Below are 21,515 nucleotides of genomic sequence, written 5' to 3'. Positions count from 1 at the left end.
GGTGCGAGTACGTTTTTTTTTTTAACGTTGCCTTCGAATTCGTCTCTTACTGCACGATTACTGCATGGTAAAAACTCCCAACATGAAATGAATATCGAGCACGGGGTCTTAGCACATTTTGCGATAGGAATGCAGACAACCCATTGCATATATATGGTAAGGTCTCGTCATCGTTCAAAGGAATATAGCTCAAAGACAAAGATATACTACGAGTTCACATTAGAAATAAATTAGACAAGAACGTACCTTAACGTCTCAGTTTCAATGCAGTAAAGCTTCGACCTTCCTTGTAAATTTTCGGGAGAAGATAGTCGCCAAATTTAGCCTACGCCAAAACTTTCCTCCAAACTGACAGGCAAATTGTGAAGGGGAAAGTTCTAGCCTTCGAATAATTTAAACAGTCACAAGTGTTCATCCTTCTGTTTCGGGCTTACGGTAATAGCTTGGATGAATAATACTTTTATACATCCAGTGCACCAGGTTAGTGTGCGTAGCACATTTCCCTACGGCAGTGAGACATGGGCGCTATACGCTCGTTAGGAACGTTATTTCCACCCTTGCTGTCTCCATAGAATACTGGCCATCACCTGACATACTAGCCAAACTGGCGAGCAGACCAAGTTCGTTAGGCTCGGCTTGTTCTCACGGCGTCAGCTATGCTGGCTTGGTCGGGTCACTTGGGTGGAGGATAATAATAATAATAATAATAATAATAATAATAATAATAATAATAATAATAATAATAATAATAATAATAATAATAATAATAATCTGTAAATTTATTGACATGGCAGTACCATCAGACAGAAACACATCCGTGAAAGTCAGTGAAAAACTATCCAAATATAAGGACTTGGAAATCGAAACAAGCCGAATGTGGGGCATGAGAACGGAAACGATACCAGTTATCATTGGAGCACTTGGAGCTATCAAAAAGGGACTAGGAACTTATCTTGGAAGAATTCCCGGCCAATTAAGCATCAGTGAACTACAAAAGATAACCTTGCTAGGTACAGCACACATTTTGAGGAGGGTGCTATCAAGCTAAAAACTGGCTATCCCCTAGTGCCCCAGGACCATGGTTTGGTCTCGGCCCTAAGGACTCTAAGCAAACATTACGTGAGAACGATAATAATAATAATAATAATAATAATAATAATAATAATAATAATAATAATAATAATAATAATAATAACAATAATAATAATGGCATTTCGGGCAGTATATCCACAGGGTGGCTCTTCGCCTGCCCGATGCTAACTAAATTTACAATTGTAAAAAGGTTAAACGATATCTAAAAATTTATATCTATATGTAAACGAGATAAAATTGTGTTTTAAGATATGCTAAAATAAATAAATGAATAAATAAATAATTAAAATTACGCCAGATGTTCTACCACGGTGAGTCAGTACCCACCAGGATCAGACCCGTCAGAAGGCCAGCGTCGGCAGTTTTGCCCTACAAAGATGCCGGCAAAAACGACATGAAAGCAGGGAACATCAACCCTTCTACCTGGGAGGCCACGGGAGCAAACAAAGCAGATGATGACTCGGGCTGGAGGCAGGTCATAAAGGAAGCCGTCCACTGACAAAAGTTATCAGAGGAGAGATGAAAACCGGGAAGACAACTTAGACGGCAAAGGGCAGAGACATTGCCCACTGACTGACTGACTGACTGACTTAGGGTAATTGCAAAGGATACCGTCCATGTAGAATTGGCTTGTGCAGCACTGGAAAAATAGAAGACGGAAGCAGAGGATTTTCCCCCTAATATTAATATTTTAATATATTAATTCCAATATTATCCAGGAGCACAGGAGTTTCAGGGCGGGATGTTCGAAAGCCGGTTAACACTATCCCAGGATTGAAAGTTAACCGAAGTATAAATATTTCTTGCATGAAAATGTTTTTCACTGCTTGTTTTCTGTAGTTTGAAATTATTCCAACTCAAAACAGACAACAAACTTCGAAAAATCCATTTTTAAACATTTTGTGGACAGTTTTAAGGAATTGGACCATTTTATCATCTAAATTTTTAATTTTTCAATTTTCTTGTTTTAATTGTTGGACTTGATCCAATGCTTTGCTTTTTAATATTTTAGTGTATCTCATATCTCAATTTTTCATATAATCGTTGCACATTTCAGAATCAGTTTCTGTATTTTTAATTTTTAACTTGTCATCTTTTTTATTCTGAAAATATTTATATGAGGGCCATTGGTTTTTCAGTTATTACTGATGTGCGCTACCCTCAATAAATAAAGCTTATTATTATTATTATTATTATTATTATTTTAATCATTATTATTATTGTTATTATTATTATTATTATTATTATTACTATTATTATTATTATTATTATTATTATTATTATTATTATTATTATTATTATTATTATAATGTGGATTTAGCCAAGCCTAAAAGCGGAGCTCCTGGGCCGGATCGCTCAGAGCTCGATTAAGCTAACCCAGGATATGCGAGAATTTTGATTTGAGTTTCGTAACTTTACGGTGAGGTTTTCTGTTTATTTTGTTTGGCCTTCTGTTTTGAGTTTGAATAATGTCAAGGTCTCCAAACTACACAAAACAACTTCAACTTCAACTTCAAAAAGTATGTGACCTCGATGAGCTCTAAACTTGAACCCGCCAAATGGTCACGTGATACTGGTCAGCAGATACCTTCTTTTGACAGGTGTCAATTGACTAGAACATGGATGTCCAATATCAAAGAAGGACGCTATAAACCAAGGGCGCATGTCTCTGTCAACCTATTAGCTGGAGTATGGTCTCATCCATGTTGGGCGACTCCGTCGCCGTCGTCGTGTGTACGCACCCACGAGCAATACCGCTAGCCATGATAACCATAAGAAAATCAATAGGTCATATTCGTATTCTCGGTACTGGACTGGAACTAGCTTGCAATGGAGGCTCATGCGGGGGAATATCATTAAAAAGAGATTAATGTCATTTGCAATTGAAAAGACTCCCTGCATTAGCCTCAGTTGCAAGCTAGTTCCAGCCTAATACCGCGAACACGAATATGGTCTATTCATGGGTTTCCTTTTCTTTCCTGTATGGGTATGGGGCTCCGCTTCAAGGGCCGCCGGACCTGCGCTATTTAACAATTTGACCCGTAGCCCGCAAGGGCTACAGGTCAATAGCCCATGAGGCGAAGCCGAATGGGCTATTGACCCATGGCCCTTGAGGGCGAATGGTCTAATTGTTTTAGTATCACCCAACTAGTTGGACAGAAAAGACAATAATAAAGTTAGCAAATGCAAGTTGAAGAAATATTTATCTGGGAATAAGACGAAAGAAAGCGTCACGCTCGATTGCGCCAATTTCGCTACTCGAGGACTATTACTAATAGACCTCTAGTAGCGTAGCCAATTAAAATGCAGGATTTACATTAGTCCACTAGTTGGGTGATACTAAAAACAGATAACCTCACCGCAAAGTTACAAAACTCAAATCAAAATTCTCGCTTATCCTGGGTTACCGTAATCAGGCTTTGAACAATGGGTAATTCTGAAGTAGGTCAATTTTTTTTCCTTGCCTCCTAAGGCCTTACTTACACTCAAGGGAAATTACTGGGTTGTTTCAGTACTTCAAATTACATCAAGAGTTTATTATTTGCTTTCCATCTTATTTGAGAAAATCCGAACAAAATCGAGGAAAGCTTCTACAGATCGTACTTTCTACGTTTCTCTCGCGTTTTCAAGTCAGTATTCATTTGGAGAGCCTGTAATTTGAATGTCAATAGCGAAAGCACCTTTACTAAATACCTAATTGGCCAGCTTTGACTGTTTAACATAACAAGTATCATTTCCATCACTGATATTTTGACTGCAACGTGGCACCGTTTTGCTGAGTACTGTGCTTTCAATCGATCGAACCGCGGCAAACAATTCAAGACGTCAAGAATGATATTGAGTTCCACGAACGAGCACAATCTGGTTTTATACTTTTCCAGTGGCGGATCCAGACCTTGAGCTAAGGGTGTTTCCCTTTCATGTTTCTATTTTTTTGGCTGCTTGAACACATACACATGATGACACATAAAGACCGTGTTTTGTGCAAAGTCGAGGCTAAAAATGGGAACAAAACTAATTATTTTTCCAGGTTTCATGACTATTTCGCTCTACAGTGAAACCTGCATTAAGCGGACAGTAGGAGAAGTCCCAAAATGTATTTTCCCCCTTCACTGCGCTGGAGTTTTATGGAAAGAAGTACCCCTCCTTGCACTTAATAAAGTACATGACTTGTTTCATATAATGAAAGTCTAGAAACTGACCCATCGCTGACAATAAAAGATCAGACGTCCGTAATTACTTCCAAATCACACATCATTCTTTAGCTTAGGATGGTGTTTGACACCTTTTAAGACGTATACTATCAGACACCCTGTAATAACTATGACCTGGCGAACTCCATTTCTTCTTTGCTTGTGTTCCGACAAACAGCAAATGTCATGCTGTTCGATTTTCCTTGAATCATTAACGAGATCCCACAGAAGACGAACAACACTTTCAAGACAAACACCAAACTTTATACTCGTATACCCTCTGTTACGTCCAACTGATGTGGTATCTGTCTATTTTTGACATTTTTGTAAATCATCCCCCTTTGATTTCTTTGTTCGGTGCGGCCGCTCTTCACTAAACAACTCGTTAAATGAAGATATAGTAATAAAGTCCTTTTTATCCTCATTTGTTAGAGCTGCGTTTCCAGGTCGTACACTAACAGCAATTGTATACCCTGCTTCAAATGCGGCTCTCGCTTCTGCGAAAACAAAACAAACCAAAACAGAACGTTAATAACGACTAATAACAACAACAACAACAACAACAATAATAACAATAATAATAATAATAATAATGATGATGATGATGATAATGATAACAAAAGTCAAGCTACTGTAACGTCCCTTTCTATAAATAGCTCTTACTAACCGAGTTCGGGGTCCGTACTGTAAGTTACGGACCGAGTTTTTTCCCCTTCGATTTATGGCCCAAGTGGGAAGCGCGCGGGTCATAAATCGAAGGGGAAAAAACGAGGATCTGTAACTTACAGAACGGAACGAGAAGACGAGGTTAGTAAGATATTTCTTATATCTCTACTCTGTGCCTGACGGGTTCGGAGACTATTTCTATTCACGCGGACTCGGAAAGGCTTCAAATTTCTGACGCACCTCGAAAGCAAAACGAGCCAGTTTGAAACTGTTTTTAAGTCGTTAGGACGCTTTATTACATAATTTAGAGTATAAGAAAGTTTTAAACTTTCACTTGCTATAAAAGTAAAGAACACTTATCGATAAATCACGAAACAGTTTGGCAGCAAAACCGACTTTAAATTTTAGCGGGCCGTACAGGAGAGTACGGCTCGCTAGATTGACCAATCACAGTGCGCGGACTAACTGAGAGATGTAATAATGACTTTGACGATGTCGCTTTGCATTTACTTTTGTTGAAAGGAATGAATTGCAGCCAACAGAATGAATTCAAATAGTTAGAACCTATAGTAAGTCTGCGAAAGTGGCTTTATTACATAACTAGCTCCGAGGGGGACTGGGGGCTATGACCACGATCATATCCCACGGCAGCAGAACACCCACTGGCCTGTACAACCCGCAACTCAGCCACGAGCTTCCACGCCAGGTCCCCCAAATAGCACCCGTGAAAATGAACCCAGGCTCAGCAGAAGTAAGGGATAAATAATCAGCACCCCGTGACCAGGGATTCCTCCCAAGGGGAAGGGAGAGAGGGAACGTAAAAACACTCGGTACGAAGCACAGAACACCACACTACAACGATCACAAACACATGTGAGTTGCAAACGCCTGCAATGATGTGGACAACCGCTGGACGGACATACGCCCCACGTGCAACAACGCTTCAGAAAACGCGCCGCACGCTAAAAGAGACTGAACACGCCAGGATAGCCAATATGCTAACAAACGCCTGTAACAACAACCTACGCAAAACATTACGGACCGCTAACGTGCTGAAAACGCTAGACAGGCTAGCAAACACGCCTATATAAACAACACTACACAAAACATATGTTACTGAACTAGCGTGAGGTCGTCCTGAGATCCGTATTGGGAAAATATCGGTGGAGTTTCCTTTTTTGCAAGTTTATGGACCGAGCCACAGGCGAGGTCCATAAACTTGCTAAAGACGAGATCAACATTTTCCCAATACGGACCGAACAAGCTAGTTCAATAAGATTTCATTATATGGCTCTCTCTAATCTGCTGATAAATTGATGCGTTCCCGCGATCCTCTGTCGGTAAACGCGCGCGCGAAAAGTAAGCATCTATTCATCTAAACACGATCGATCCCGCGACCGCTATAAGGACTTATCGATCGACATGCTGAGACCAGTGAAATCTCTTCAAAGCCATCTGAATGGCCGCTCCACAGATGTTTCCATCGATTCCAGATTTGGCTCGGGTCTTCCCTCAACAACAGAAGATTGCCATTACAAACGAAGCAGATAAATAAAGAAATGAAATAATATAAGATTTTAACCGACAGAATATACTAGCACAAGCTCAGTGTGCTTACATTTTGGTATTCACAGGGAAGAAACCAAATTCGGCAGATATTTCAGATGATATTTCAGATGCACCTGTACGTTTCTTTTACGTGCCGGCGGTTTTCCAGTTATAATTAAATTTCAACCTGCAACCTGCAACCTGCGCCCTGCAAAATATACCCGCCGCCACTGACAAGACTCTTGCTCCTGATCGCATTTAACAGTAATCGTGTAGTAGGAAGACGTACCCCTAATAACGTCGGTAACAAAAAGAATTCTTGATGGTTTCATGTCAACGGCCTCAGCAATTTTCATGTAACTGCTCGATTCAGTTTTCGCTCCAACTGTGGTGTCAAAATGTCCACCTATATACTAAATAATAAGAGAGGAACAAGGTCAACATCTCAACGGTAAATTCAGTTTCAAAAATTTTCGGACTATCAACGGAGGAAGTCGAATATTTAAAGTTAGTCTGTTTCTTGGTCGCGGTCAAACAAGAGAAATTTGCGAAAACGGAATAATAAAAGCCCTCGAAATTCTCCAAACTAAGCGTTTAACCACAGCCAAGCCTGTTTCAGGCGCTCGATTAGTAAGGAAGTGCCACGAAAACCCCCGTATTTTTGTTACCGCGACTGTATCCTTTAATTTACTAAGCACTACATCGTTAACTCCATTCCGAGGGTTTACGAAAAGGGATATAGTGTTCTTATGTCGGTATGTGAAAGGTGTACATTTTTCAATAAAAGGTATATGACTGAGGGGTACCTTCTCTGTCAAAATGATATACAATCCTCCCCGTACAAAACTTTGTAAAGTATCCCCCGGGGTCAGAGTGCAGCATTTCTAGCTCTTAGAGGGTTGTATAAATTCCTACGATTCTAGTGAGGGTGTGAAAATTCATTTTTAATTCTCCTATTTCCAAAAAAAATTCCTCTATTTAAGTAACTATTTTAAATGGCTGTTACAAGTTGTATAAGAATTTTGAAAAACCCGCTCATTACACCTGTCGAATTCAGGCTGCTTTGAGCGCAAAACATTAAAGTAAAAAGCCTCGCCTGAATCCAGAAGTTTTCTCTATTTCTCAATAAAAGTTGAGCCGTGAAGTGGCGAAAAGGAGCAGCGCCAAGAGAAGAGGCGACCGGGAATTACTCGAGAACAATTACTTCAGTTGGAGAAAGGAGAAAGAAAAAAATCTGAGAGCAGGGGACACTAACCTGCAATAAATCTCCAAACTTTGAATTGCCAAACAGAAGCTTTTGAGCATCTATGCTACCAGATGAATAGATGTAGATTTTGATTTGATTTGAAGTCCACTGATTGAAAGCTGGGACAACGTCATCAAACACCCTGCAATGTGTTGCAAACTAATTAAGGGTTCAATCTTTTTCCCTACAAGAATAAGAACTACAGTAATGCACTTTGTGATACAGAGATACAGCCGGATTGAATACATACATACATACATGTACTATGTTTTGTTAGAATGGTAATAAGCATAACACAATGAGGGCTGTCAGGAAGTATGCTCTAGATGATTAGAACACTTGGTCCTACATGAAATGATAACCACATAATTAATGAACTATGAATCTAAACTGGGGTTTAATGAGATGCCTGAGATGCATGGCATGTAGGAGTTTTGAGCAAAATAATTGGTTATGTATGAGTGTTTCTGTTGTAAAATTTTTATTATTGAATAATCATATCAGCGTTTATAAAGCAAGATATGTGTGTGTTGTGGCGGAGTTAACTGACCACCCAACCATTCGGGTGGTATCACTCTTATCTAGAGAAACATGGCAGACATATCTTGTCACACTAGTTTAAGGAGAAAATTCAAATGAGAGATTTGGGGGGACTAACTGATTATTCAAAGGACATACCAAACAAACGTAATTTTCAAGTTTAAAATTTATTAATGAGTAACTTTTAAATACTCAGAGTAGTCTCAAATTGAGTGAGTCTCAATTACTCAGAGTATTTTAACAAGCAGTATTCATATATATCAAGTAGCTTTTACTTACTTGGAGTGATTTGGAAAATGACCCAAGCATGGTCTGAACATATTGATTGATCACTAATTTTATACTGAGTATTGAATATTTACTCAGCAAACTTTGTTATTTATTATTTGGTATTTTCTTTGAGTATAATATCCCTCATCCAATGGAATTTTTTCCTTAATTTCAAATTATCAGGATATGATGCCGACCATTTTGAAACATCAAGTCTGGCCGGTCTTACAACTTTTTTGTCTAGTTATTTTGACCATGATGACAGGACTTACCCTTCCTCAACTGGTGCTTATCACTTCTATAGAACCAATTGGTGTTACCATCTAGGATATGCTACTTTTATTACACGAGTAAGTTAGTTGAGATGGCCAATAACTAAAATCAACCAGTCAGATTGCTCCATTGCCAGTGCCATATTCTCTACTCACGACCTCAGTCATGATTCTCCCATACAGACCTCCTGCTCAGTTAATAAGAGCTAAATATTGGCTGGAGTTCCACACATGTTACAAATTTTATCATCCCATCCATGTTTATAATGAAAAATATCAGAATTATCATTTTCAGAAGTGTTTAACTGAACATTCCCCAAAACACATCCCCCCTTCAATTATGCAGACCAGCTGGCCAGGCCTACAATTTATTAACAACATCAGAGGCATATTATTAGGGAGTATTTGCTGTGGGTTTATTAAAGATGAAGAATTGTGTAACTTACTCTCCCTTGATCTTTCCACTTTCAAATGCCTCTTTCCAAATGTGACCCTGAAGTTGTTTCAACGCAGTTGTTTTGCGATCCGAGCTCATCTGCCAGATGACATTTTTAACAACAGCATCAATGACAATGTTCTTGCTGAAATCATGAGTTATTTGAAATCTTAATTTTTTGTTGTTGTGAGACAGACAAGGATTACAGTTCATCCATGCATCTGTGGCAATGAAAAGTATGGTTATCTGAAATGCCACAGTATACATTGTCAGAAGCTTCTCTACTTTTCGTTGACCATATCAAAGGGCACAAAGGCGATCAAGTTTTATGTCTTGTACCACAAACTGAAGCTCTGCGGTTTTTTCTTATGAACATGTTTTAAGTTTGAAACTGCTGCAGTCCATAATTTGTACTTGTCTAAGATGTTTGACACATATCATGAAGTTTGAGTTAGTATATAGATGGTAAAAATATTTCACAAAAATCTCAGCCTAAGCCCTAATGTGAAATAACTATTCCCATGTATTCTTAATCAAAGACTTAATATTGCCTTCTTGATTGAATGTGGATGGTGTTTGATAGGAAGTTCACATGAGTGGCTTGCAACTCATGAAGTCTCACTTCACTCGCTTCTTCCAGATCCTATTCCTCTGCTAACTGTGGTCTTCCTCATCAGATGCAGAGTCAACTCCGATTGTTGATCGCACAAGAGTTATCTGATGTTCATGAAATTGTATCAGTAGAGATCACAGTTCATGGATGACAACTTCAGTAGCTCATGCATCATGGTGAATCATGGCTGTATTCAATCTGTTTTCCTGATTCATGCGTTATATTCCAGTCAACTCACAGATCAAAGAAAACCCCTTCCAGACCCTGTTATAAAAGGCCAATTAAATTTCACTAACCACAACAGAAAAATTTAGTTTTTATTTCCGTCTCAAGTATACGCAAAATAAAGACATTTTTGGACAGAATACTCTGCAGGTAATTTCCATAAAAAAATGTAGAGGGATTTGAGAAAACATTCGATAAGGGGGAATAATTTGCACTTTTTGATAAAGCATGAAACTTGGAACAATTATAACATTAGGCATCATAAGCTGCATTTTAAACATTATAAGCACTCAAGATGTGACTTTGGTGGCTCACCAGCGTCCAAATTAGCAGTGCAGTGTACAGGGCAGAGATCATGCCAGATGCTCTTTACACATCTGCCCATCTTCTATATCCTTACACATCCACGCCAGCAGGTGGCAGGGTCATCCAGTTTACTTATTTCCCACTGTGCAGATGATATATGTCTCATCCAACCAATTTGATCTACTGGACTTGGCAGTTGTGGTTGGGGAGGGACTGACCCCACACATGACAAGAATGGTATCCAAAACAGAGGATGTGTTATTGCAGGGAATTGTTTGTAGGTGGTATGTCTTTATCTCCTGCCTTTCTTTGTAAACAAAGTTGTCTTGCCTTATTCTCACTTTCAACTTTCATTTTGGTTATCCTTATCATACATCAGCACTATAAGTCTCTTGACTGCAAGAAGAACTTCTTTTGGTGTCTGCACTGGTGAACACAAGGCCGGTATCACATTGTCAGACATACTGCACAATGACCACCCTTTCCATTTTTCTCTTCCCCAGGCAAACCTGAATGGTGCACCCTATGAGCACCTGGAAAGTAGGCATTGTGTAGTTATTTTTGTCCCATGTAAATCACTTCCAGATATGGAAAAACTTTCCAGCACCAAATATTACACTAAGTGGTTCTCACGTCAGCCTCCTCAAGTGTTCAAGGGACAGACCCTTTTCACTAATTACCTGTAAATACTGGAGCTCTTTTCCTAAGGTCATCACCACTAAAACCAGAAATAACTCAGTAAACTATGTTGCCACTGAGTAGACTGGAGAGCTCTGTCTTGTTTCCATCTCAGTGCAGAAACTTGTGCCAGTATCCAGATCATTCCACAATTTCCATCTTCCACCCTGATGTGCATACTATCACCTATTTTTGTCCCTGTAGGCAATTTGAGACTTTAATCTCTAAAAACATCTGGCAATTAGTGATTTACATCAACTCAGTCAACAGATCCTGTTAATTGGCTCCTTATGTATGTCAGAAACTTGTCCACATACTAAGTGAATGTCCCTGACTTTACAGGTCTAATAATGACCAAAATTATTGCTATGTACACCGTCGAGAACAACCATGCCAACTTCTGGTGCTATAATAACTGGTGTCTGTTTCATCAGTTTGCAATTAGACATCTTCCAAGCATGGAGATGTTCAGACTTTGTTACTTGGCCAACTTGTCTCAGCTTTCCAAAATGTTATTACGAGGTCAGAGATATGAGATCAGCAAGATGATGATAATAATAACAATAACAATTATGGTAATGGTGTTCTTAACATTCATATGTTTCTTTATTATATAAAACAAATAGATTCCATGTTGCTCTGTATCTGCTCAGTAACTGATTACAGAAGACACTGAAATGTTGTAAGAACATCAATGACACACTCAGTTATCGCCTTGACTATCCCACATTTTTGTTCTAAACAGACACACTGCCACATGGAATCTATTTGTTAAAAATGATTGAATATTTCACTTATATACACGTACCATGATGTTGAAGCAAGAAAACGTTATGAGACGTACAGCTTGCAGAAATTCACATATTGTCACTACTCAGATTGTGGGATGATTAATTTTGGGCTTTTCAGTCTAATTCACAAAGAGGGTTTCAGTTTGTGACCTAGAAAGTAATTGATTCATTATATGTAGCCCAGTTCATCATGATCATCAGTTCTCTAGGTGTCAGTAGGTGCATAAGCTCAGTTAGTTATGTTATAATTAACTGGAATACCTGGATCCACCATCATCTTTAGATAGATCCTCCTTTTCATCAGGAATTAGAACAACACCTTCCATGTGTTTATCCTCCTTTGCCTTTATATACATTAAAAAAATACAAAAAGGGCCAGTTTCTATGGCAGTCAATCACAAAACATGATTGGAAATTTGAGAACAAGAGAGAATATGTATCTAATATATAGTCTACAAAAACGCTAACTAATCTGCACATGAGTTTAGAGCAAACTGGTTTTGCTCTAAAGAGAATTGTACCACAAGGAGAGTAAGGAGTTTTCTGAAACAAATATATAGCTTTGATGTTATGAAAGAATTGAGGTAGGAGAGTCACATAATATATGGTGCACAGGCATCTTTCTCACTCCACCCCTTGCTGAAAGGCTAATTAATTAATTGATATTAATTCATTAAAAAACACCAAAAGTTTATGGCTTAGCAAGTTAGTGTAGAGCGGTTTAGTGGACACCAGGCCCCAAAACAATCCCAATAGTGCACTCTGCACTAAGAAGGAAGGCATGTTGCCCAAGTATTTAAATTAGTACAAGCTACAACTAAAAGGATGACAGTCAGAAATCTGTAGGTGGACCTGTAGGTACAGCCAGGAGGTACAGTAAGTAAGTTAAATATCAAAAATTATTTTTCTTTCAAGAACAATATAAGGTCAGGTCTGCATATGAGCCAAGTAGCCCATCAGGCCAGAACTTATCCTGGATTCTGTAGCATGAAGCGACTAGGAGTATTTCTACTCCTCCCTGGATGGGATGTTAGTCCATCATAGCGTTACCCCCAGCATTAAGTTTGCTGACCAGTACCCATTTATACACCTGGGTGAAACGAGGTACTGTGAGAGTGAAGTGTCTTGCCCATGGCCAAGAACAGAATCCAATGTCCCTGGCCAGGGCTCCAACCCAGACCGCTCAATCCAGAGATGAGCATTCTGACCATGAGGCCACTGTGAAGAACAATGTGCTTGCAATCATGTTCTATCAGTGAGAAGACAATGAGAAGAGAACCAACAAGAGTTTCTACTACGTTCTGATAAAACACAGCCTCTTAGCCAAAATTCAAAGTCTAAAAAGTCTAAAATTTATGGCCAGGATGGAAAAATGCCTGTTGCTGACAAGTTCACAATCATATTTCATGAAAAGAAAACGATAATAAATGCAGTTTACCTGTCTTTTTAAAGCCATTACATCCTCTTTACACTGAACAGTCTCCCAGGTTCTCTCCAAAAATCCCTGTACATTGTCCTTGGCATATGGAAATAGCACATCCTGAAGAAAATATCCTGTTGAGTTGATCTCTACTACACAAATGATAATAAGTGTCAATAACTATCAGTGGCAATAACTTTCAGTGTTAACTGATCAGTACAAGGGTTACTTAAAGTCTCTGAAAAAATAGTGCCCATATCCTTTTGCAAAATATGAAAAATGCAAATTTTCTGAAGTGTTGAATGTAAAAAAATTGTCAAATAAGTAAATCTTGTTCAATATTTTCATTGATTATAAAGATAATCATCCAAAACACACATACACAAAAAAAATAAATAAGAAATCTATAGGACAATGGACGAAACTGTTCTGGATAGATGTTTTACAACAAAAAATTAAAACAAGCAAAGCACCAAAATGATTTTGTGATTTCTTAAACGTGATGCACACATGGAAAGTTATTTTCATATGGATCATGCAAAGAAGACTTGCACTACCACCTATCCAAATTTGCTGACAAAATCACAAAAGTACGGAAAATCACAATATGTGGAAGACCGTTTCAGTGGCAAGAACAGTTTAAGGAAGATGGAGAGGGTATTGCATTTCAGTGTCCAAATAGGTCGTAAAGTCTTTGTCATCCTTTCTTGACAAATTCTTGACAAAAAATCTGCAAAGACATTAAATGATGTTCTTCGCAGAAAAATTAAATACTTTGAAATGTGAATATTTTTTCTTAGGAATTGCGTGATTGTGTGATTCAGTTACCAAATTCGGATATGCTGTAATGCAAGTCTTCCTTGTTTCACCTATATGAAAGTAAAGTTTACGAAAATCACAAAATTGTTTGTGTCGCTTTGTTTATTTATATATTTTCTGTTGCAAGACCTTGATCCAAAACAGTTTTTTCTCAAGTACTACTTTAAGTTGTGTTTACTCAGCTTTTTAAAAAATAACTAGCTTTCCAAGCATTTCCAGTTTAAATCAATCCTAATAATTTATGTGTATGGTGCCCTTTGACTAACACAACAAATTTGCCTCCAAAGACTCCATTATTTCCAAAAAACTTGAGCTTAATAAAAAGAACAAAAATTTAAAAAAAATACAACACAAAATGAAAGGGATCTGCACAGAGTGGGAGCCAGGGTGCCATGCAAGCCAGCATGCAAGCTATTCTGCTTAGCCTAAATAACAGTCTGTTCAGTCTCGATACCTAAATAGCTCCCCTCCCCCACCCCCCTTCACAAAACATATACCCAACTGTTTAAGCGTAGAAATATTCGTAGAGCTCTACACTCCATCTTATGTTTTGTTGAATAAATCAGTACGTAGCTCTAGGAAGACTAGGAAATGATATAGCCGCTGAGGTGTACAGTAGCAAATAAAACGCAGTGGGTACGGCAATGTTCATGCTTTTCTATCTCAACTTGTTTTAAACAGTGTTATCATTTGTTCTTCTTGACAGCATCCGTGAATAACCTTACTTCTAACTTTAGAATGCTATTATTCATATGATTGTGTAAATATCTCATTATGCGTACCTTGACAAAAGAAATTGGAGTTGTTGTCCCTTCGATATCAAGCAAAACAGCGTCGTAGTTAAGCTGGTTTCTAATGGCAAGTTTCTGAGAAGCCATCTCGTTGGACCAGAACACCTTTGTTATTCTCAATGAGTGGGTCAATTTTCACGCTTACTTGCATGAAGGTTACACTACATATATTTTTTTGGAAATTTAAATAAAGAAGGAGATCGAAAGATATTTTTTTTATGCGGACTCCGGTAGTCGAACCCGAGAAATGTATGCCCAGCCACTACACAAGCTCCACACCTTCCAGACGTTCGCGTTAATTGTTTCTACGCATCCTTACTGCGCGCGCAAATTCATTCTCCACGGGCATGCCACGTCATGCTTGAGAGCGCGCGCTAAGCAATGAAATAAACTGAACAGGGAACTGAAGTAGTTGATAACAGTGCCGTTTTCTCTCACTGACTTGTATGTTTTAGCAAGACGTTTCGGCGAACTCTTAAGTCTTCATCGGTTGACAAATCGCGTGATGTTCCGCGCGATTTAAAAACTTGCTAAGCACTTTTAGGGCCTCTTCATATGAGCCCGGTGACCGGGCTGGCTCCGTTACCGGGACGAATTTTGTTGTCTGTTAATATGGGAAATTTCGACCGGGATGAAATCCAAGCAAATCCAAGAAACACAACCAAAATGGTAGAACATACACTTGTATCGTTCGCGGCTGTCGCAGCTTTGTGGACTCTTGTAACTTTACTGATAAAGCTAATTCGCATACTCCTAAAGTGGAAATACATACAAGACAAGACAAAAATTATGCCATTTTGGCCGCTACGTTGCGAAAGCGAAGCTATTTTGTCTAAAAAGTTTCGTCCCGGTAACCCGGGCTGAAGTGTTCATATGGGAAAATTTTCATCCCGGTTACCTCGGTCGCAAAAACCGAGATCTCGGTAACCGGGTCAGCCCGGCTTCTTATATGGACACATCGTAATTTTTACGAAGGAAAGAGTGGCGAGGCGAGATCTCGGAAACCGAGCCAGCTCGGTTGACCGGGCTCATATGAAGAGGCCCTTAGTATAAATCTACTAGCGTTCTGTTACGAATGCCGTTTTCTGACTGGCTACGCTACTCACTATCTATTCTGTGTTCTGTGTCAGTATAAATCTACTAGCGTTCTAATGCAGTTCTCTAATTGGCTACGCTACTCACTATCTATTCTGTGATAGATAGTGAGTAGGGTAGCAGTATACCCTTTTTAACAAAATGGCGGCCGCTTCTTGGCGTTTTCGAAGTGTCTGGGAAGAGGATTTAGATAACGTTTTGAACGACTAGTAGATTTATACCAAAACAATTAGATTATTCGCTCTCGATTTCTATGCGTGATAGTTGGCTCGGGCTGCGCCCTCGTCAACTATCACGCGATAGAAATCTCGAGCTCATGATGTAATTGTTTAGTAGATAGTGAGTAGCGTAGCAGTGAGCCCTTGTTAGCAAAACGACGGCAGCTTCTTGGTGTTTTCGAGGTGTCTGTGAAGAGGATTTAGATGAAGTTTTGAACGACTAGTAGATTTATACTAAAACAATTAGATTATTCGCTCTCGATTTCTATGTGTGATAGTTGACTTGGGCTGCGCCCTCGTCAGCTATCACGCGATAGAAATCTCGAGCTCATAATGTAATTATTTAGTAGACTTCTGGGATGACCATGTGATCATTCCCAGCGTTCGGGTCTTTTACAGACATCTAAGCTTCTCAGTAGAAAAAGCCGCTGATGGCAATGTGCCTCATGTCCGACGGCCTCAACGTTTTCAAAATCCATGTAATGATGACATTCGTGAACATGGCACGCAAGTTTGGAGTTATGATCGAACATCAAGACAGCCTTTTTGTGCTCGGAAACCCGCGTCTTCAGTGATCTTTCGGTCTGGCCATAGTATACAAAATCGCACTGACTGCAATTGATTCTGTACACTACTCCAGATGATGGACAGTCGGTTTCATCCTGCTGTTTCGGTCGAGGAAAAGGACTGTTGATGGTTCTCTCTGGCTTGTAGGAAATTTGTAAACTTTGTTGCTTTAGTAAGCGACCAATTCTTTCGGAGACGCCCTTAAGGGCCCATTAACCGATTTATGCGCGCGCTCGCGCGCGTTGCTAAGGAGGTGAAATTCCAATTCCGGTTACTTACGTCAGCCTGAGCGCAAAAAATAAAAATAACTCAATAACTTCCAAATTCGCTCACATTTTAGATGTTTTTCTTTGTGTTTCACAAAATGCAAAGTAAAAAAAGTACAAGCAAAGACAAAATAAGAGAAAGACAGAAAAACAAGAACAATAGGAGGAGAAAACCAACTCCGTGTGGCTTTGTTTTATCTTACCGAAGTGTGCTGGTAGTGTAAATTGTGCACGCGCTGATAGGGTAACTTCCAATATATATCGGGCGCACTTCCGGTTTCTTTAAATGCTAAAGGAAACGCGGTTTTGCTTTAAATCCAGCCTTTTTTGACGTATTTCGATTAAAGCCAACGTTGGAAACATAGCTATGCATTCCTTTTTCAAAATCGTGCTTTTTTCAGAAATTACGGTTTTTTTAATATTTTTAAATTCTCTCAAAATCTGACCTTTTAGAAATGAAACAAAATCTAAGCATAGCGTAATGAGGATTTAAATTAAAATATTAAATCAATGGAAAAAAATGAAAAAAATTCCGATAAAGTAATTTGCCTGGGAGCCTTTGCGTTTTTTCAGTATTAGTCACATGACCATGGGCGTGGCCTGATGACGTCTGAAGTAACTAAAAATGACGAGGTTATATGAGAATAAATTTTCCCTAGCAACGACTCGAAAAGATCGGTTAATGGGCCCTTAACGTAAGGAAGTACTACAAAACCATTTGTGATAGGCTTAGTTGATTTTGTTGCCAGCACTCTTTCACATTCATTGATAAAGCAAGAGGGATAGTTGTTCTCTCGAAGCACCGCTTTTACTCGTCGAGTTTCCTCGCGTTTTCCTTTACTTGTGGAGGGAATGTTTCTCGCACGAAGGAGTAACGTGTTAACCACTGATCTTTTGTGGCACGAGGGGTGGTGAGAGAGAAAATCAAGGTACGGTTTTTATGGGTTGGCTTTCTGTAAACCTCCACTTGAACTGCCGTGCCGCGTCTGGACGTGATAGTGTCAAGGAAAGGTAAGCATTTATCCGTTCACCTATTCCAAGCCACTGGCAACGAGGGAACTGAAGTAATGAAATGAACTGAACTGAACAGGGCAGATGGCCATTGCTATAGCTTTGCCTGAAATTAACGATCCTTGGACGTTCGGTGACCCTTACTTTACTTTCGAGAAACAGATATTATTTGCAATTATCTTCACATTGTCCAAAAATTAACAAAAAATGAATGTAGGAAGTTAACAAAAAATTTCAAGATTTTCGTCCACGGGACATCGAATACTGCCATCTTGCGGCTGCAAGGTGCGTGAAACTATGGTCGCTAAATGTGAACTTGTTCTTTAAGGAACCTCACTAGTTGGCTAAATTCACTTAATAGGTCCACTTAAACAATAGTTGGCCGAGAACATTTCACTTCAAAGATCTATTAATTGCAATATTTTTGGGCTTACAGACGCTGTGGCCTTCTTCGCTAACGAAGCCTGATTTTTTCAGATTTAGGGTGTTCTTCCGGGAATGTTCTCTCCAAAACGAAGTCGATGACCCCCCATTTTTTACATTTCTGACATAACTAACTCTTCGTCTTACAGTGGTAAAAGTCTCAGAAGCCCGAACGTCCTTAATTTTAGAACTCGAATTTTTCAACTACATACAGCAAGCCTCTGTGTCCATTGTTACATTAAATAAAAAGTCACAAAATGTCTAACTTGGTTTCACCCATTGTTATAAAAGTATTTTTCGTTGGACCAGGCTCCTGGCGCAGATCCTCCTGATCCTCCCCCATTTTTAATTGTCCTTAAAATAACCCCCGGCGATCTCTTTTGATTTAATAAACTTGCAATGAAAAGCAGCAGTTACGAACGATACGCAGCAATTGCAATTAGTTTTGATGTGTTCGATAAGATAAAGATAAGATAAGAACTTTATTAACGTGTCAAAGTCGCTAGCATACAATGTATACTAATTGGGGAGACTTAACTACGATTACTTATCTAATAATTAATAAAATATGTAAATATGTGTATGTCTGATTCAGTTTCAAATTTCTAACAATTACCTTTTGGGTTGCCAACTGTTTTGAATCCTGTCAGAATACCCCTCAATTTCGGCTTAAAAATGAGCAATTCTGTGGGTATAATTCTGGCTGACGACAGTAACGAATAACGCTTGAGTTTCTAGCCTCAGGTCTATAACTAGCAGAATACAGTCCAATAATGCAGTCTCTGACTAAGCGGAACCGGAAATTAGCATATCAGTACGTGCTGTACATATCTTAATTTCTTACCAACAACCCAGGAGATTTCAGGGTGGTCCAGCGGGTTGAGCTGCGCGCGGCTGACCCAACGGTCGCAAGTTCAAGTCTCGATATGTCATTAAAGGGGTTATGCTCGAACGGCTTGGGGGTCGAATAACCTCTCCCCCGATCGACATTTGAACTCGGGCCGGGAAGAAAATCCCGAGCGTAGCCAGAGAATTTTTGGGTTTAATTAATTAATTTATTTAGTTAGTTACCATTTTTTCCAACTTCTTTGGGGTTTTTTCCAACTTGCATGGTTCTGTTTTTCTTAAATTGATTGACTGATTTTTTTTTCCAATTTGTTTGAGGTTCTTTTTGTTGTTGTTGTTGTTGATGATGATGTTTCGGATTAGATTAGATTAGATTTTGACCATAACCCTAAGTGGGTATAGGGCCAGACACTCTCCTTCGCCATAACACACGGTCACGAGCAGCCACTGTTGCCTCGCTCCATGAACCAAAACCCAATGCTGTTCTTTCTTTTTCTGCGGTTCTCCGCCAATTCTCTTTCGGTCTGCCACGACTTCTTCTTCCCTCTGGGGCCCACGTTAATGTTGTCTTGGGATGTTTATTTGGATCCATTCTGAGAACGTGGCCGAACGTGTGCCATGCTCACTGATGGTAATGATGTTAGCCCGCTTTCGAATCTCCTCGTTTGATATTTTCATGCTATAACGTTGTACTTACTTCGGATTAACTTTCCCCTTATTTCTGTCGATCTAACAGATTTTTTTCCTCCTTTATCGAGATTTGTTTGCTTTCTATGCCTTTTTTCCTCCGAACTTTGGGACTTTTAAGACCGAGCCAGTTGGCCTAAAATGGTGTCCTAGTTGGGAGCAATTCCATTACTTGCTTTTCCAGAAGGCAATGTCGACATAAACAACATGCTAACCTCCAATACATAATGCCTGGTTTTCTTGACATTTAATTGTTCAGGATGTAGAAGGTTTTATACGACCTCGTTTGAGACGATGCATGATTTTAGTAATTCGCAGATCAGTCAACTCTCGCAGTTTTAAGTGCAAGTTGATTTTTAGTAGAATCGCATTTCACGCCGTTGTTTTTTCTTAAAATTAATGTGAATTTCGCGAGTCCTCCGGGTCTCAAAAGACATGCATTGGAGTTATTTCGTCTAGCGAATGTAACGAAAGGTTTCCCGTGCGGAACTGCGCGGTTGAGGACGGATATGGACTATCAGCATGGGAGACTTGACTTGGGGAAAGCTCGGAAGAGCAGAGGCTCGCTGCACGGCACTCGTTACTCAATGCCAAAGGTACAGGGTCGTTGTCTCTCGTCAGCCGGACAGTAAATCAGCAAGGACTCTCACAGATCTGGAACTCTCTTGTCTTCTTTATTGTAGATTAAACCTCGTAGTACATAGGTCGAAGGTAACTCAGGGTAAATCAAGGTGATTAAGATAAATCGTGGTAAATCGTGCTAAATCAAATGTTGTACAGTAGGTGCTTGCTTATACTGCTCACGGTGTGATAATAATGGCAGGTGAACTTTAAGGTTTACAGCAAAATAACCAACTAAGTCAAGTCTTCTCAATACCAACATCCGTAAAGGAAATTGCTAAACGTTTAGATCTTCCGTTCAAGATAAGTTCGAGGAAATTGCTCAAGATATAGGTAAATAAGGGTGTTAATTGGAAATAAGCTACTCATGCCTGAGGACAGGTAATATGAATAAATTACTGATATTAAACTAAATACTGGACAATAAGTGATCTTAAGAGTTAAAGAGAAGTTCCTTTCTATGTCAGCATTTATGAATTTGTAATTATTCTACATTTAAGATTCATATATTGTTATCTTATGACATTTCCTGTAGACTACGGTAAGTTTACAATTCTAAGTGAAGTGCGGAACTAATTAACGATAAGGATATACAGAAGAGCAAATATTACGCATAAACCTACTTACAGTTTTGGGGGGTATTTCTCTTCTGTGACACGAACTACAAAAGCAATCTATCAAAACTATCAGTGATAGGCAAGTGTGGAATTTCCGTAGGTAAGTTTGGCAGATGTGGTCAGAATTAGTGCAATAGGACCATGATTGAAAGGCAATATCGGCTGAAATATGGGTCTGATGTTATGGGAGAGGGCAGGGGGAGAGGGTGGGGGACAACTATCCCTGGGACACTGGCGCGTTATTCTTATTGCTGCTG

The 21,515-nt window shown here is 39.2% G+C and overlaps 1 protein-coding gene across 3 annotated transcripts; it reads right to left on the bottom strand.

Moving 5' to 3' along the window:
- Window positions 1–2,605: 2,605 nt before the first annotated feature.
- LOC145485012 (enolase-phosphatase E1-like) lies at window positions 2,606–17,481 on the bottom strand. 3 transcript variants are annotated; one of them, XM_081463645.1, is made up of 7 exons: window positions 14,899–17,481; window positions 13,316–13,417; window positions 12,139–12,221; window positions 9,275–9,409; window positions 7,756–7,888; window positions 6,790–6,913; window positions 2,606–4,783 (listed from the first exon to the last, which is right to left on the bottom strand). In XM_081463645.1, exons 1-7 carry the CDS (start codon window positions 14,992–14,994, stop codon window positions 4,596–4,598), a joined length of 861 nt encoding a protein of 286 aa, XP_081319771.1. In that variant the 5' UTR covers window positions 14,995–17,481; the 3' UTR covers window positions 2,606–4,595. The 3 variants fall into 3 exon arrangements, with proteins under 3 accessions (XP_081319771.1, XP_081319773.1, XP_081319774.1); XM_081463647.1 differs by having other exon boundaries at window positions 13,316–13,449; window positions 14,899–14,990; XM_081463648.1 differs by having other exon boundaries at window positions 13,316–13,446; window positions 14,899–14,985.
- Between the last annotated feature and the right edge of the window lie 4,034 nt (window positions 17,482–21,515).

The sequence above is a fragment of the Orbicella franksi genome, chromosome 4 (genome assembly GCF_964199315.1).
Source record: "Orbicella franksi chromosome 4, jaOrbFran1.1, whole genome shotgun sequence".
NCBI classification, from domain to species: domain Eukaryota; kingdom Metazoa; phylum Cnidaria; class Anthozoa; order Scleractinia; family Merulinidae; genus Orbicella; species Orbicella franksi.
The sequence above is the reverse complement of the archived record's forward strand: the minus strand, read 5'-3'. Positions and strand labels throughout refer to the sequence as shown.

What these genes read in the sequence shown, in the direction of transcription:
- LOC145485012 (XM_081463645.1), bottom strand. Translation starts at nt 14,994, where the DNA reads ATGGCTTCTCAGAAACTTGCCATTAGAAACCAGCTTAACTACGACGCT. An exon ending in AAAGATGATGGTGGATCCAG is followed by an intron (nt 9,410 to 12,138) that starts GTATTCCAGTTA and finishes TCATGATTTCAG; the next exon opens with CAAGAACATTGTCATTGATG. An exon ending in AGTTTGGAGATTTATTGCAG is followed by an intron (nt 6,914 to 7,755) that starts GTTAGTGTCCCC and finishes CTTATTATTTAG; the next exon opens with TATATAGGTGGACATTTTGA.